This window comes from Nelumbo lutea, chromosome 4 (genome assembly GCF_056320005.1).
Source record: "Nelumbo lutea isolate HS-2025 chromosome 4, American lotus-T2T, whole genome shotgun sequence".
Lineage (NCBI taxonomy): Eukaryota > Viridiplantae > Streptophyta > Magnoliopsida > Proteales > Nelumbonaceae > Nelumbo > Nelumbo lutea.
Window position 1 is genome coordinate 80,924,695 of NC_142687.1, and position 12,322 is coordinate 80,937,016.

The following is a 12,322-nucleotide window of genomic DNA, read 5'->3' on the forward strand; positions in this document are numbered from 1 at the left end:
AGTTTGGGGAATGGCCCCCATTTTTAGAGCTTGCTTAAATCGTGATCAGGTGTTTAACCAATGACCATGGTTCCCGTATGATGTTCAGCCTAATATGATTCTTTTCTAGCAACTATCAAAAAAGGATACACACACAAGTGAGGTGAGAATCGTGAGATCAGTTCACTAATGGTGATAGTTGGGTTTTGCAGTTTCTCCTTTAGGTTGTTGCATTTGTTTGTGGTGTAAATGTGAGATCAGATCGGAGGAGTTTTATATTTTGATCCAGTTTTATAGCCGTTTAGATGAAATGATTCAAATCAGTCAATATGTATTGTATCAATGGTATCATGATATGCCCCTACAGGGATTGTATTCAATTAGACCATGATTCAAAGAATAACCAGGATTTAACTAATCCCTCTGAACCGATTTTGAAAAAAATAAATAAAACATTAAAAAAAAACACAGGCCGATTCATCCTATCGACATATCGACCTGTGTCAATATTTAGAACTTTGGATGATACGTAAATTATCAATGAAAATCGATGTAAAACTCCTGACATGTCAAGTTTTACATTAATAATAAGGAAATCTTCATTCTCATAAAAATTTACATCGATAAGCGCCACTTTTTTAAACCAAATAGTGCAGAACTCTTCTGGTATTTAAACCGCATTCAAACGCAGCCTTATGACAATGGAGATAGTGGAATCACCTGTCAATTTCTCCATTCAAGGGCCATGTGGAATTGAAACAGTTTTCCAGAAGTAGGTTAGATCGATTCTTGTCAAAAAAAAAAAAACTAGACAAGTTCTCAAAATTGAATATTTAATGTTCTTATGATATCTCAAGAATCTAGTTGTCCAGGACTTGTAGAAATGAAACTACCTAATACAGGTTTTTAAAAATGCAACCACATTAAATTGCTTTCTGGGTTTACATCGAGAATTAACTACCAAATATTAAATTTCCATACTCCAATTAAATGTCTTCTGATCCATATTTGACAAATCGAAGACCCAGTGAGCTGAATCAAAAGTAAAGAATTTTCTCAGTCTCACAGCAAACTATAAACCAATGGCCTTGACTCTTCATTTTTTCTTTTTCTTTTTTTAATTCTGATAAATTTCTCCCTTTGGTTTCATGACAGGCTGACTTGTTAGTCTTAAAATTCTTCTACAAGAATCTCAAGTACCCATCATGACAGCAAATGGAAATTCAATTATGGCAAACAGAACAACTACAGAAAAGGAATAACAGAAAAAAAAAAAAACTTAGAGACATTAAGATGTGCTCTTCAGTTTGCTAAGTGGAACTGTGTTTTTCTTTAGATCGCAGATAATAATATAACAATTCATTCCAGGTATCAGGAACACCCGGAAGGCACCAATGGCTACAGTCTTGAATACTTGAAGAAGCACCCTTCCTTGGCTTTCTTCCATATACAGAAGGATGACCATCTATCCTATATTCTGATAAACTAGTTACATTCAAGAGAGTTACAGGAGTCTTCATTTGCTTTATAACCTCCTCAGCAATTACATTCTTTTCTGGGTAGTCTGTTCCTGAAATATTGTTGAGGGGTTGAGTAGCCTCCTTACAGTGCCCCCCGGAATTCCATTGACCTCCCCTGTTCAGCAAATTCATTTTACCAAGCAACTGAAACAGACTAAAATACAAGACAAGAGAAATAACAGATTTGTTTTTATAAAGCAGTGAGCTAACCTGAAATGGGAAGGTGCTGAACTTCGAAAGAAAACTTGGGTCTTATGTGGATTTATATGCCTATCAACCCATGATGCCCAGGTCATCAGAGCTCTTCTGAAAGCAACAGAGACATCCAGATGGGGATAAACTTGGTTACCCTCCTGGTAGTAGTTCACCCTGTTATAACAAGGATTGAGCTACAAATTAATGAATTATCGCTGTTCCATATATAAAATTTTCTACACATTTTGTTTCTCTGTCTCTTACAGGTGGAAGGTATTGCAGGGGGTGGACTTAAATTGAGTGTCATGAAACTAAACCTAACATCAGAATAATCTCTGCAGCACTTAAAGTTGAAGCACCATGAAAAAAAAGCCACATGGCTAGAGGTTTGGATTTCAGGGCGGGCTCTGAGGAATCCAAGTTGAAATGCAAATATCTAGTGCAGCCTAACTCCTCTATGTGAATTCCAGTAAAATTGTATCACTTAACTGAATCAAAAATTTAAGAGCATAAAACAATAAAAGAACAGTTCGATCTAGCACTTACCCAGCTTTTGTTTTGTAATGGGACCACCAATGTGCAGTGTTGAAAACAAGAACATCAGCTCCTTTCCATCTTGAAGAGCCCCGATCAATGGAATCGATTCGCAGCGTTTGCACCCGCTTCTGCCCAACTCTTGCCTTACTTTCATGAACCAAGAAATGGGTAACATAGTATTCGACTGTACATTTATAATCCTGCAAAATCCACCTAAACGATCAAAGCCTTGAAACTCAGAAGAAAAGAAAAGAAGGAAGACAGCAAGAGAGAAGATGACTGCTGTTTTGCAAATTTACCACAAACTTGAAATTGTAATTCCCCTTTCCCTTGGTGATCCTCCTCTCATGAGTCTCATAAACTCTCGCTGGATCTGTGATGGCTCCTCTTAATAAGCACAGCATGGATTCCCACTGGTTTCTGCTAATCGAGTCGCCAACAAAAACCAGCCTTTTCCCTTTGATCAGTTCTAGCATTTTCACTGCATTGAACCTAGAATATATACAACCCAAACATCCGAAACCCAGTTCTTCAATAGTTGCTTGTTGTTGCCATATAAAGTGGAAAGAGAAAATTCCAAAAGAAACACACAAAAGGCAACTGGTTGCTACCTTGGGATGTTGCAGTCATGTGGTTGCCATCTCCACCTGATATAATCTTTGTCTGGTCTTCCATTAGCTTCGCAGCTAAAGCCTTCATCTATGAAGGGACATGAACTATTTGTATACAGGGGATAACTCTCATCAAAAACCCATCTCCCCTTTGAAACATCACATTCACTAGTCTTCTTCTTTTCAATCCTCCCACCACCTGAAACTTGGATTTTCTTGGATGACTGATCATGGTTGCTGTAAGTGATACCGTCCAAAGCACCGTTTTGGGCCTCCTCGCTTTTGTTATCTCTATCTGAAACCCCAGACTTGTTCTGTTTTATTTGAACCTTTTCAATAACTGAAACTACACTATTCCCAGAAGAAATGTCGGGTATCCTGAAACGAGTCTCTGCAGAAATTGAGAAGGCCTGGATATTTATGGGTTTAAGCCCCAAAGTTTGGGAGGATTTGTTGAAATGGAGTTGGGTTTCTTGAGGGATCAAGGGGATGCACTTGAAAACCCAGATGGAGAAGAAGAGGAGAAGGAGGGAGGATGAGAGGATGAAGGAGAAGACCAGTAGTCTTGTGGGCTTCAACTTGAAGGAGAAACTCCTCTGTTTCTCCATTTTCAAAAGATTTGGTACGATGAAGCTTCCATGATAGAGAGCGAAGGAGGGGATACATGTGCGTGCGGCGTGCCTAAAAAAATGAAAAACGTCAAGAATACGGACGGGAGCTGTTGCAGATAAATGTGGAGTGGGTTCGGACTTTTTGCTTCTTTACACTGTTCCAGCTCCAGGTGAGGGTGATTCAAGCCTTCAAGGAATACTTCAATGGGTTGTACATACCCAATTATCCTTAATCTTGTACTATGAAAATGGTAATTAAGGCTAAGTTTGCGAGTGATTATTTGAAGAATAAGTATGTGTTTGATTACGTGGGCGTTTATGGGTAAGCTGTTATTTTTACTTTTTCACTTTTTCACTTTTATTTATATTTTTTCACTTTAAATGTTTCCTAGCTTTGTTGTTTGGTTGAGTTTCACTTTAAAAGTTTTTTTTTTTTTTTTTTTTTTTTTTACTTTTCACCTTAAATTAATACTCATTAAAGTGTGTGTTACATGGGCATTTGATTTCAATAAATGATAGGGCGTTGGGGAAAACAAGAATTTGACGTTTTCCCAAAGGCCCCATGCATAAAAATTAAAGTGTTTCAGTTTTCTACCATCTATTTGACAAACAGTTAAATCAAATATTTGTTTCATTTTGTTTTATATGCAATAAATGTCAATGCCTATGTATGTGGTGGCAGTTTTTCAATAAATGCCCACGAAATCAAATATAACCTAAGTAATCATTGAATATGGTGGTGTTTAGCGTGGCATCATCTTGGATATTGGATAATAAGATCAATGTTGAAAACGTTGCTACTAGCACTGATACCAAATAAATCAGTATTGTTTTCTCAAAAAACACCTATGTAGCAGTACTGGTTCCAAACAAAAAATAAGCTTCACATGCCCAACACCACTTTTCTCATAAGACGGTGCAATGTTCCTAGCACCGATGCCAAACACCTACTAAGTGTTTAAGAGCATTTGGTGAAAAATCACTTATTTTAAATAGGGATAGTTATCTTTTGCTAAAAAGAAAAAAAAAAAAAAAGGGATAGTGTGGCAAGTCAAGATAGGCAAAAAAAGGAAATAATCATTTATTGAATGAACACTTAAAAATAAGCCTAAAATATAGACTTCTTAAATAAATACTTATTCTCAAAAAATAAACACTTATTTTGGGATTATTCCTCAAATGCAAATAAATACTTATTAATATGGTCTCTACCTAAAATAAATATCTATTCTAATAAATACTTATTTTTAAGCACTCCCAAACTTAAATGAGTGAGACAAGCTTAATTTACGATTGTGATCATAAAATTAAAATGAGAAATCCACTTTTTCTAGAGGATAACGAGGGGTGGTTTGGTAATTTTGAGAGAAGGTTTGGACGTCAAATCATATCACATGCAGTGGGCCAGAGCCACTAAAGAAAGATTTGGTTTGGGTCAATCTATATCCCTGATTTGGGCCATGGGGCAATATAGAAGATGTGTGAATAAGATATTTGTTTGGCAAAAGAAATAAAAATAAAAGTAGGTCATCAACGATTTTCTTGCCGATTTGCTTTCTTTTCTTTTCTTTTTTTCCACCCAACAAAGGTAGTTTAGTAGTGTGAGTGGGATGGCCTCTTGTATTTTATGACTATGTATCAATATGATCAATCAATTTTTATACCGGTCATTGAAAAGTCAGTGGCCTCTTGTATTTTATGACAATGACGGAGCATGTAATAGCTGTATCACATATGTCTCAATTTATTAGATAGAAATTATTCATTATTTTATTATTTTTGTTAAAATAAATAAAAATAAAAATAATGAAAAATAAAACGTAAATGAGTTCTAACTCCCAATATGTTTAGGTTTTTTTTATTATTTTTCTTTTTAATTATTTTGACAAAAATAATAAAATAATGAATAATTTTTGTCTAATGGAACAAAAAAGTTTGGATGAAAGGCACATTAATTGGGACATGTGTCACACAGCTATTACGTACTCATTCATTGTGCTTACCTAACATGCCTATTACATCTGGACCCCTCAAATCCACCACTAATGGGTCTTTTTTTATTAGGGTCCGTTTGATTTACAATTAGAATCGGAATCGGAATTGGAATTAAAATCAGAATCAAAATGATCCGTTCTTATAGTTTGTTTGGTTCAGACAGGAATGAGAATGAAAATAATAGGAATGAGATTTCATTCCCAAGAGAAAGGCACGGAATGACAATTCCCTCAAATGGGAGGATGTCATTTCAACATAAATGAAAATGAGATTCTGATTCTAACCAACCAAACAATTGGAATCGGAATAGCCCCTTCCAATTCCGATTCCAGACCCCTATTCCCACGAACCAAGTGGAATCTTAGTTGGACATTTAGATGGGGACACTCCGATTCCAATTCCAATTTCGGGCTCATTATGGGCATGGGTAGATGGGCTACTCCATTAAGAACCAGGCCATGATCACCCCTAGGCAAATCGCCGGGAGCCCCATAAAGCTTTAAAAAATAAATAAAAAATTGATGCTGGAAATGCCCTACAGTCAGTCTATCCTATGGCTAACTTCTTGCATTGTAATAAAAAGGAACTAAATTCAATTAATCCCTTTTTACTTTAGAGTGAGTACAAATACAAATATGTAGTATAAAACTTTATATTTTATTTACATTGTACTGTATATATATGTATCTTTCTAAACTAAGGGGGTATTTAAACGAAAACTAATCCACCTTTAGAGGGATTTAGCTGGGTTGTTATTGGATTTGTGATAAGAGTGTGATTTTCTTCGTTAGTAATTACGAAGTCCCATAATGCTCTTTCGATTAGAGATCGGGTCTGCTCCTCACATATGGCACCTCACACCAATCTTAAAGGCACATCCCATTGTACATTAGAAACATTTTTTGTATTTATGTGTTATTATTTAAGGGAGAGATGTTCCCAATGCAAGGTGGGATGTGCCTGTGAGGCGCTCTGTGTGAGAAGCAAATCCCAATTCTCTGGATTATGGGTGGAATTGGGGTCATTTTTCAAATCAATGAGAGGTCATTTGATTTGAGTGACTTCATTGTTATTTTTGGGATCGGGGCCTAGAAATTGGGATTGTTTTGGGGAGGATGGTTGTTCAGCCCACTTCAGAATTCGTAATCCCACCATATAAATGGGATGAATCCTGACCCTTCATTGAAGCTAAATCCAGAAACATGATGCGATTTATAAGAGGGGCTATTAATAGACTATGGGAGCTGTACTTCTCCGATTTTATTTTTCTTTCATTTGCAAAGGGAGAGAATAAAATTTCAGAGGGAGAAGATAATCTTATAATTGCCGATTCTGAAGAGGAACCTCACTCACGTCATTGACGATTCTTAAGACGAGCATCTCGGGATGTAAATGAGTTCATAACTGAGGCTTTTTCCTTACTCTGGGTGCCCCTATAGCAGCTGATAGCCTTTAAGTTATGTTTGGTAAAAAATAAGAAGAACCCAAATAGGGGGGCGTCAATAAATCAAATTTTGAACTCTCCACTTTAGCCTCTTAAGAAGTATATCCTGAATGTCTCAAAGCAACTAAACCAGCTTAACTGGATATTCAGGATATTCAGCAATCAGCACGGCCCTCCAAATAGGCATTCAATATATGGTTGTAAAAAATCGAGATATAGGCTTCGGATGAAATCAAATTCCATCTATAGGCCCAAATAGGCCCATAGATCTATCTACCAAATAAAGCCCATAAACCACCATTCACCACACTACCTCACTGGTCCACTCAATCCACTTCTTCCATTTCGAACCATACAATGCTTCTGCTAACAACATAAAACTTAAACAGGTGAAAACACTGCCTCCACAAAGACATGCTTCTTCTTTGGAAACCCCAAGCCAACTATATGGTTCAAGTACACCCTCCCGTTCTTCACCGTGGCAGCCGAGGCCAGACGATGCATGGGTCCGGCGTACTTGCCAACGACGGCAGCCGTCTCCCACCCATCCGAACTCTCAACCAATCTTCCCGAAGGATTCCCGGCCACCACAAGCCTGGTAGGAGACAGGAGCTCAATACCATCTCCAAAGGCAAGCGACCCTTTAACTATCTTAACTAACTTAACCCCATCATCTGCCACCCCAACCTTGAACAAAGCACCGGAGATTGTATGGATGACCAACAAATAACCGTCCGGGTGGTAGACAATGCCGTTCAGTGCAACCAAGTTCTTGTACCATTCTTTGTGAATGAAGAGTGGGCTTCTGATGGTGGACAGGAATTCTCCGTTCACACCCACCTTCCATATTTTGCTGGCTTTTGCATCCGTGATGAAAGCATTACCTTCTGCGTCCACGGCTACGTCGTCCGCTAATGATTTCTCATCATCTGCACCATAATCAAATATAAAATAGTTTTAATAAATTAAAATAAATTCAATCAATCAATCAGTCCCTCAAATAAATTATCAATCAAGGGGTGACTCAATTGTTATGTTAGCTGGTTCATTATGTGAATTCAAATCTTGCCACCACCAAATTTGGAAAAGGAGCAAGTGTGGTGCTGTTGCTATTCAAAGCGGCCCCTACGTGGGATTTGGGTGTATCACCGAGGCGGCGAGGGCCCCATTCATTTTTTCTTTTTCCGAGATTAATGGAAAAGTGATTCCCCTTGACCAATGTGATGTTTTAAGCAAACTCAAGGTATCATGGTATACTCCATGTATCTATTTCCCAGGTGGATAATTAATTTTTTCACTTAGAGGGAGAAAGTTTATAAATGGAATAAATTTGTCCGATTGCCTTTAGGTAAAATAGTCATTATATAACTTATTTGAGAATTAAAAGAATATGGATAAATAAATTTACCATGACAGATGTTTTTTAGAAAAACATTTACCTGAGTTGTAGTTAGTAGATGTTTGGTATATATGTGGTTGCTTTAGAGATAATTTTTGAAAAAATGGTATTATACACATAAGGGTCTATTGCACCTTTTTCTCAGAAAAACAATTCCTTTTTTTTTGTTTGGCATAGATGTTGCCACATAGATTGTTTTTTAGAAAAACAACATTGGTTTTATTTTGTACAAATACTATATAACCATTTTTCATTATTAATCTATATTATCTAAGATGATATGATGTTACCTAGTATTGGGAGCAACTAAACAACATGCTGTTTTCCAAGAAAATATTAAATTTGACTTTCTTCATACTATATTTCTACAATTTCCAAGACATGATCTGTGCAACAATTTTTTTTTTTTGAAAAAAATGGTGTCACATAAAAGGTCATTTTTTGAATCACTGCTTTTTCTGACATGGCACCGCGTCAATGCCGAACACTGCCTTTAGTGTTTTTGGTAAATGTTTAGCTGAATAGGTGCACTTAGTTGACATTTTACATGGTGTTTGGAAGCATGGGCACTTTTGGGACCCATTTTTAATAAAAAACGCCCATGCTTCTAAGATCCATTTTTCACAAAAAACGCTTCTGCCACGTAGGTAGTGAGCAAACTATGCTGTTTGGTAAGGTGATTTTCATCACCGTTTTTCATGTATGTGCTGAAAGTAAGCACCACATAAGATACACATCAGTCAACTATTGGTTAAATGGTTCACCAATGCATGAAATGCCAAATTTGGTGTTTCATGCATTGATGGGGTCCTGATTTTTTAGGCATGCCTGATTTTTTAATAATAAATTGAACCAAACAATGAGACATTGACATTTGTTGAAACGCCTATGTGGATTCCATATGACATCATTTTTTTGAAAAACGGCCACGGTTCCAAACATCCCCTAAAAACGAACAAGACCCAAATATTAAAAAAAAATGTCAAATAAATCTGAAATTCAAATTTTAAATTGAATTTCATATAATTCAGTAATAATTAAATGCAAGAAATCGTGGAAGGTTAGTGTGGTCCTTGGACCATAGTTGTTATGTGGTCAAGTTGAGAGGCCGTGAGATTCATGTGATCACTAAAACTATGGGGCGATCATACGCTTCTGGTTATCTGGTATCACGGATTCCCAGTCTTTAACGACCCATACTTTCTAGCCACGTGGAGCGAGAACCCCACGTCAACCCGAACCAAATTCCTTTTCGTACACACTTCACAGCCCGTCTAGCAAGTCCCTTTGCTCAGAAGAAGACAAAATTGGACTCGTCATTCGCCATTAATTGAAATTGACCACCATTTTGGCCGGTCATCCCTAAATTAGAATTCTCCCCAAATCTCATCAAAAGACTAAAGGGTGGGGATCAAGTAGGACCCACTACGCAGAATGAAACGGATCTGTGCAGGTGCAGAGATGTACATGCACACCAAGCACAGCCATCCAATTGAAACCAGAACTCCCATGGTTACGCCTTACGAAGCATCGGATAAAAATTTTCCGGCCGGTCAATGTGAACTTTTCCGTTGTCCTGCGCCCGGTGGTAGCAACTAGCAACCAGCGTTTGAAACAAATAGGGTTCCTAATTCTCATGATTCCGTTACAACTTCCAAGGGTGAAGAGTTCATGAGAAGACGAATAACGAATCAGAAGAACAGATTTGAAGGAGAGGAGAATGAGAATAAATAATAAAAGCTAGGAATTGGAATTTAGAACGAGATCTCTACGATCTCACACTAGAGGAAACTAAGTCAACTGACTGACCTTCGCCACTGAGCTGAGTGAGGAACAATCGGTTCCACGATGTCAAGTCGTAGGCTGCAAGAGCAGCGTATCGATTGCCAATCAAGTCACTGATCGCAACGAGGAGCCGATTTCTGGGCGGGTCCACCACAATACCAAGAGAAGCGTTCCCTGCCAGGTCGGCATCCCTGACGACGGTCTGTTCTTGCAAGACTGTCCCTGATGCGTGATCCTCCGGCACCGGAATCTGACCGATGCCGCCCTCCAGGTTGGACACGAGGAAGCGACGGTTGGCATCGTCCCACTTGCCGGACTCCCTGAGCCATCCAAGGCCGTGATACTCGTAGACGTGCGTTGAGGACTTGCTCCGTTCCAGGGATATGATGAACGCTACGGGGACGGCCGAAACCACCAAGGCGAGAAGGAGAAATTTGGTGGAGCAGACGAAAGACGCCGTCGCCATTGTTTGGTTCTCTGCACTCTACAAGGCTTCAGAGCTCAGACAGAGAATGGTCCAGCTGGTTTTTATAGGTGAAGACAAAATAGATTATGGTAGCCTCCTGGTAGGTAAGACTTAAGAGGAGGAAAATAGAACAAAGAAAAAAAGAAAAGATTCAAAGAAGATGGGCTCATGGCCTTTGTTCTTTTTTACTTTTTTATGTTTTCTAATAGACCAGAATCTATAGACTGCAGGGATATATGTGAATGATGGTGTGATAGAATCCATCGAGTGAAATCTTTGACCCTCGACCTCGAGATTCTTATTTCTGACGTAAAATTGGTGAAACCTTTCAGTACTTTCTGACAATCCTGTCTCAGTATTCTGTTTTATGCTAATATCACGGTCATCCCTAAACTTTCCAACATTATTGCATTACGGCCCTCTTGAGCGGGAAGTGACAAAATTACTAAAATACCCAACTTTTATAATTTGAATGGTAAGTTACTTCTAGCCAAGGATTATTAATAATTTATAAAAATATATAACCTTAACTTAAAATATATCAAATATACTAAAATTTATATAATACATATCATATGCAAATTTATAATTTATAATTTATAATTACTAAAATTATTATTTTTTTTATTTTTATAGTTTTATGAAATTAAAAAATCATTTTTCATATAAAAGTAGATTAGTGGATTTGACAAATATTCTCAAGTATTTTGTAAACAATAATTTTATTTTGGTAAATAATAAATATTTTTTATTTAATGCAAATTAAATTATTAATTATTAATTTATAAACATTCTAAGATGCATATCACGTCCAAATTTATAAATTTTAAGTACTAAAATAATTATTCTGTTATTAATATTTGTATTTGTATATATATTTTTTTGAGATTAAAAACCACTTTTTGATATAAATGTGAATTTGAGAAATTATTTATTTCATTAGTTTAAAAAATATTAATTTTAAATGATATTTTTTAATCTTTACTTGGAATTTTTAAACATAAATATATGCTATTTGTTAAGAACTTAAGATTACATGTGGGCATTAAAATAGATAAAACTTTATTTTATTTATAATAAGTTAACTTTTGTCTCAGTGGCTTATTGATGCGTATAAATCTAATGTGCCAGTTGTAGCTTTTTAAATTAGACGTGCCAAAGTGTGAAGCACTAATCATTATTGGACGAATCACACATGTGTCACTCTGTATCAATGCATATCGACCGATACAATGCAATACAGATACGATACACCCATTTAAATCATTGCCTAGCTTTGCTATTCCCTATTACGCTGACCATAAAATTAGTAAGATTTATGTTTTTTCTACATTTTCTATATATTTTGTTTAAATTTATATAATTTTTTATGAATTTTATGTATTTTCTACATTTTTATTTTTATTGAAATATATTTTTATTATTTTATTTATTTTCTGAATTTTTTTCCTTTTTCTTATATAAGTATATATGAATAACTCTATGGGTTGGCATGATAATATTAACACTTTTGGTTAATATTCTGACGTGGAAATAATGGAGGGGGTATAGTATAGATGCAATCACGTGATAGTGTTAAGACAGTGCTATTAACATAAAATAGGTAGTGAACCGTAACTGTCAGAAATTACAGGAAGGTTCAAATCCAACGGTTATTACCTGAGGAACACAACTCTCTGATTCTCTCTGGTACTAGCAAAGTAGCAAATATGACGGAGACTCATATGACGAAAACATAAAAATCGTGGTCCAGTGTCCAGTCTCTAGGACTAGCATCGAG

At 36.5% G+C, this 12,322-nt stretch overlaps 2 protein-coding genes across 2 annotated transcripts; both read right to left on the minus strand.

Moving 5' to 3' along the window:
* Positions 1–1,285: 1,285 nt before the first annotated feature.
* LOC148861299 (protein trichome birefringence-like 6) lies at positions 1,286–3,659 on the minus strand. Its single transcript, XM_088985625.1, has 5 exons — positions 2,843–3,659; positions 2,531–2,723; positions 2,241–2,431; positions 1,710–1,868; positions 1,286–1,614 (listed from the first exon to the last, which is right to left on the minus strand). The coding sequence occupies exons 1-5, from the start codon at positions 3,448–3,450 to the stop codon at positions 1,290–1,292; spliced, it is 1,476 nt and encodes a 491-aa protein (XP_088841751.1). The 5' UTR covers positions 3,451–3,659; the 3' UTR covers positions 1,286–1,289.
* Positions 3,660–7,046: 3,387 nt separating this feature from the next.
* On the minus strand, positions 7,047–10,815 carry LOC148861300 (Calcium-dependent phosphotriesterase superfamily protein). The gene is made up of 2 exons (XM_088985779.1): positions 10,101–10,815; positions 7,047–7,821 (listed from the first exon to the last, which is right to left on the minus strand). Exons 1-2 carry the CDS (start codon positions 10,540–10,542, stop codon positions 7,274–7,276), a joined length of 990 nt encoding a protein of 329 aa, XP_088841905.1. The 5' UTR covers positions 10,543–10,815; the 3' UTR covers positions 7,047–7,273.
* Between the last annotated feature and the right edge of the window lie 1,507 nt (positions 10,816–12,322).

Bases quoted from the DNA above. Each gene is read 5' to 3' on its own strand.
- LOC148861299 (XM_088985625.1), bottom strand. From the start codon at position 3,450: ATGGAGAAACAGAGGAGTTTCTCCTTCAAGTTGAAGCCCACAAGACTA. The intron at 1,869-2,240 runs GTAAGTGCTAGA...TTGTTATAACAG, and splicing joins CATTACAAAACAAAAGCTGG to GGTGAACTACTACCAGGAGG. The intron at 1,615-1,709 runs GTTAGCTCACTG...TTTGCTGAACAG, and splicing joins TCAGCACCTTCCCATTTCAG to GGGAGGTCAATGGAATTCCG.
- LOC148861300 (XM_088985779.1), bottom strand. From the start codon at position 10,542: ATGGCGACGGCGTCTTTCGTCTGCTCCACCAAATTTCTCCTTCTCGCC. The intron at 7,822-10,100 runs GTCAGTCAGTTG...ATTATGGTGCAG, and splicing joins CACTCAGCTCAGTGGCGAAG to ATGATGAGAAATCATTAGCG.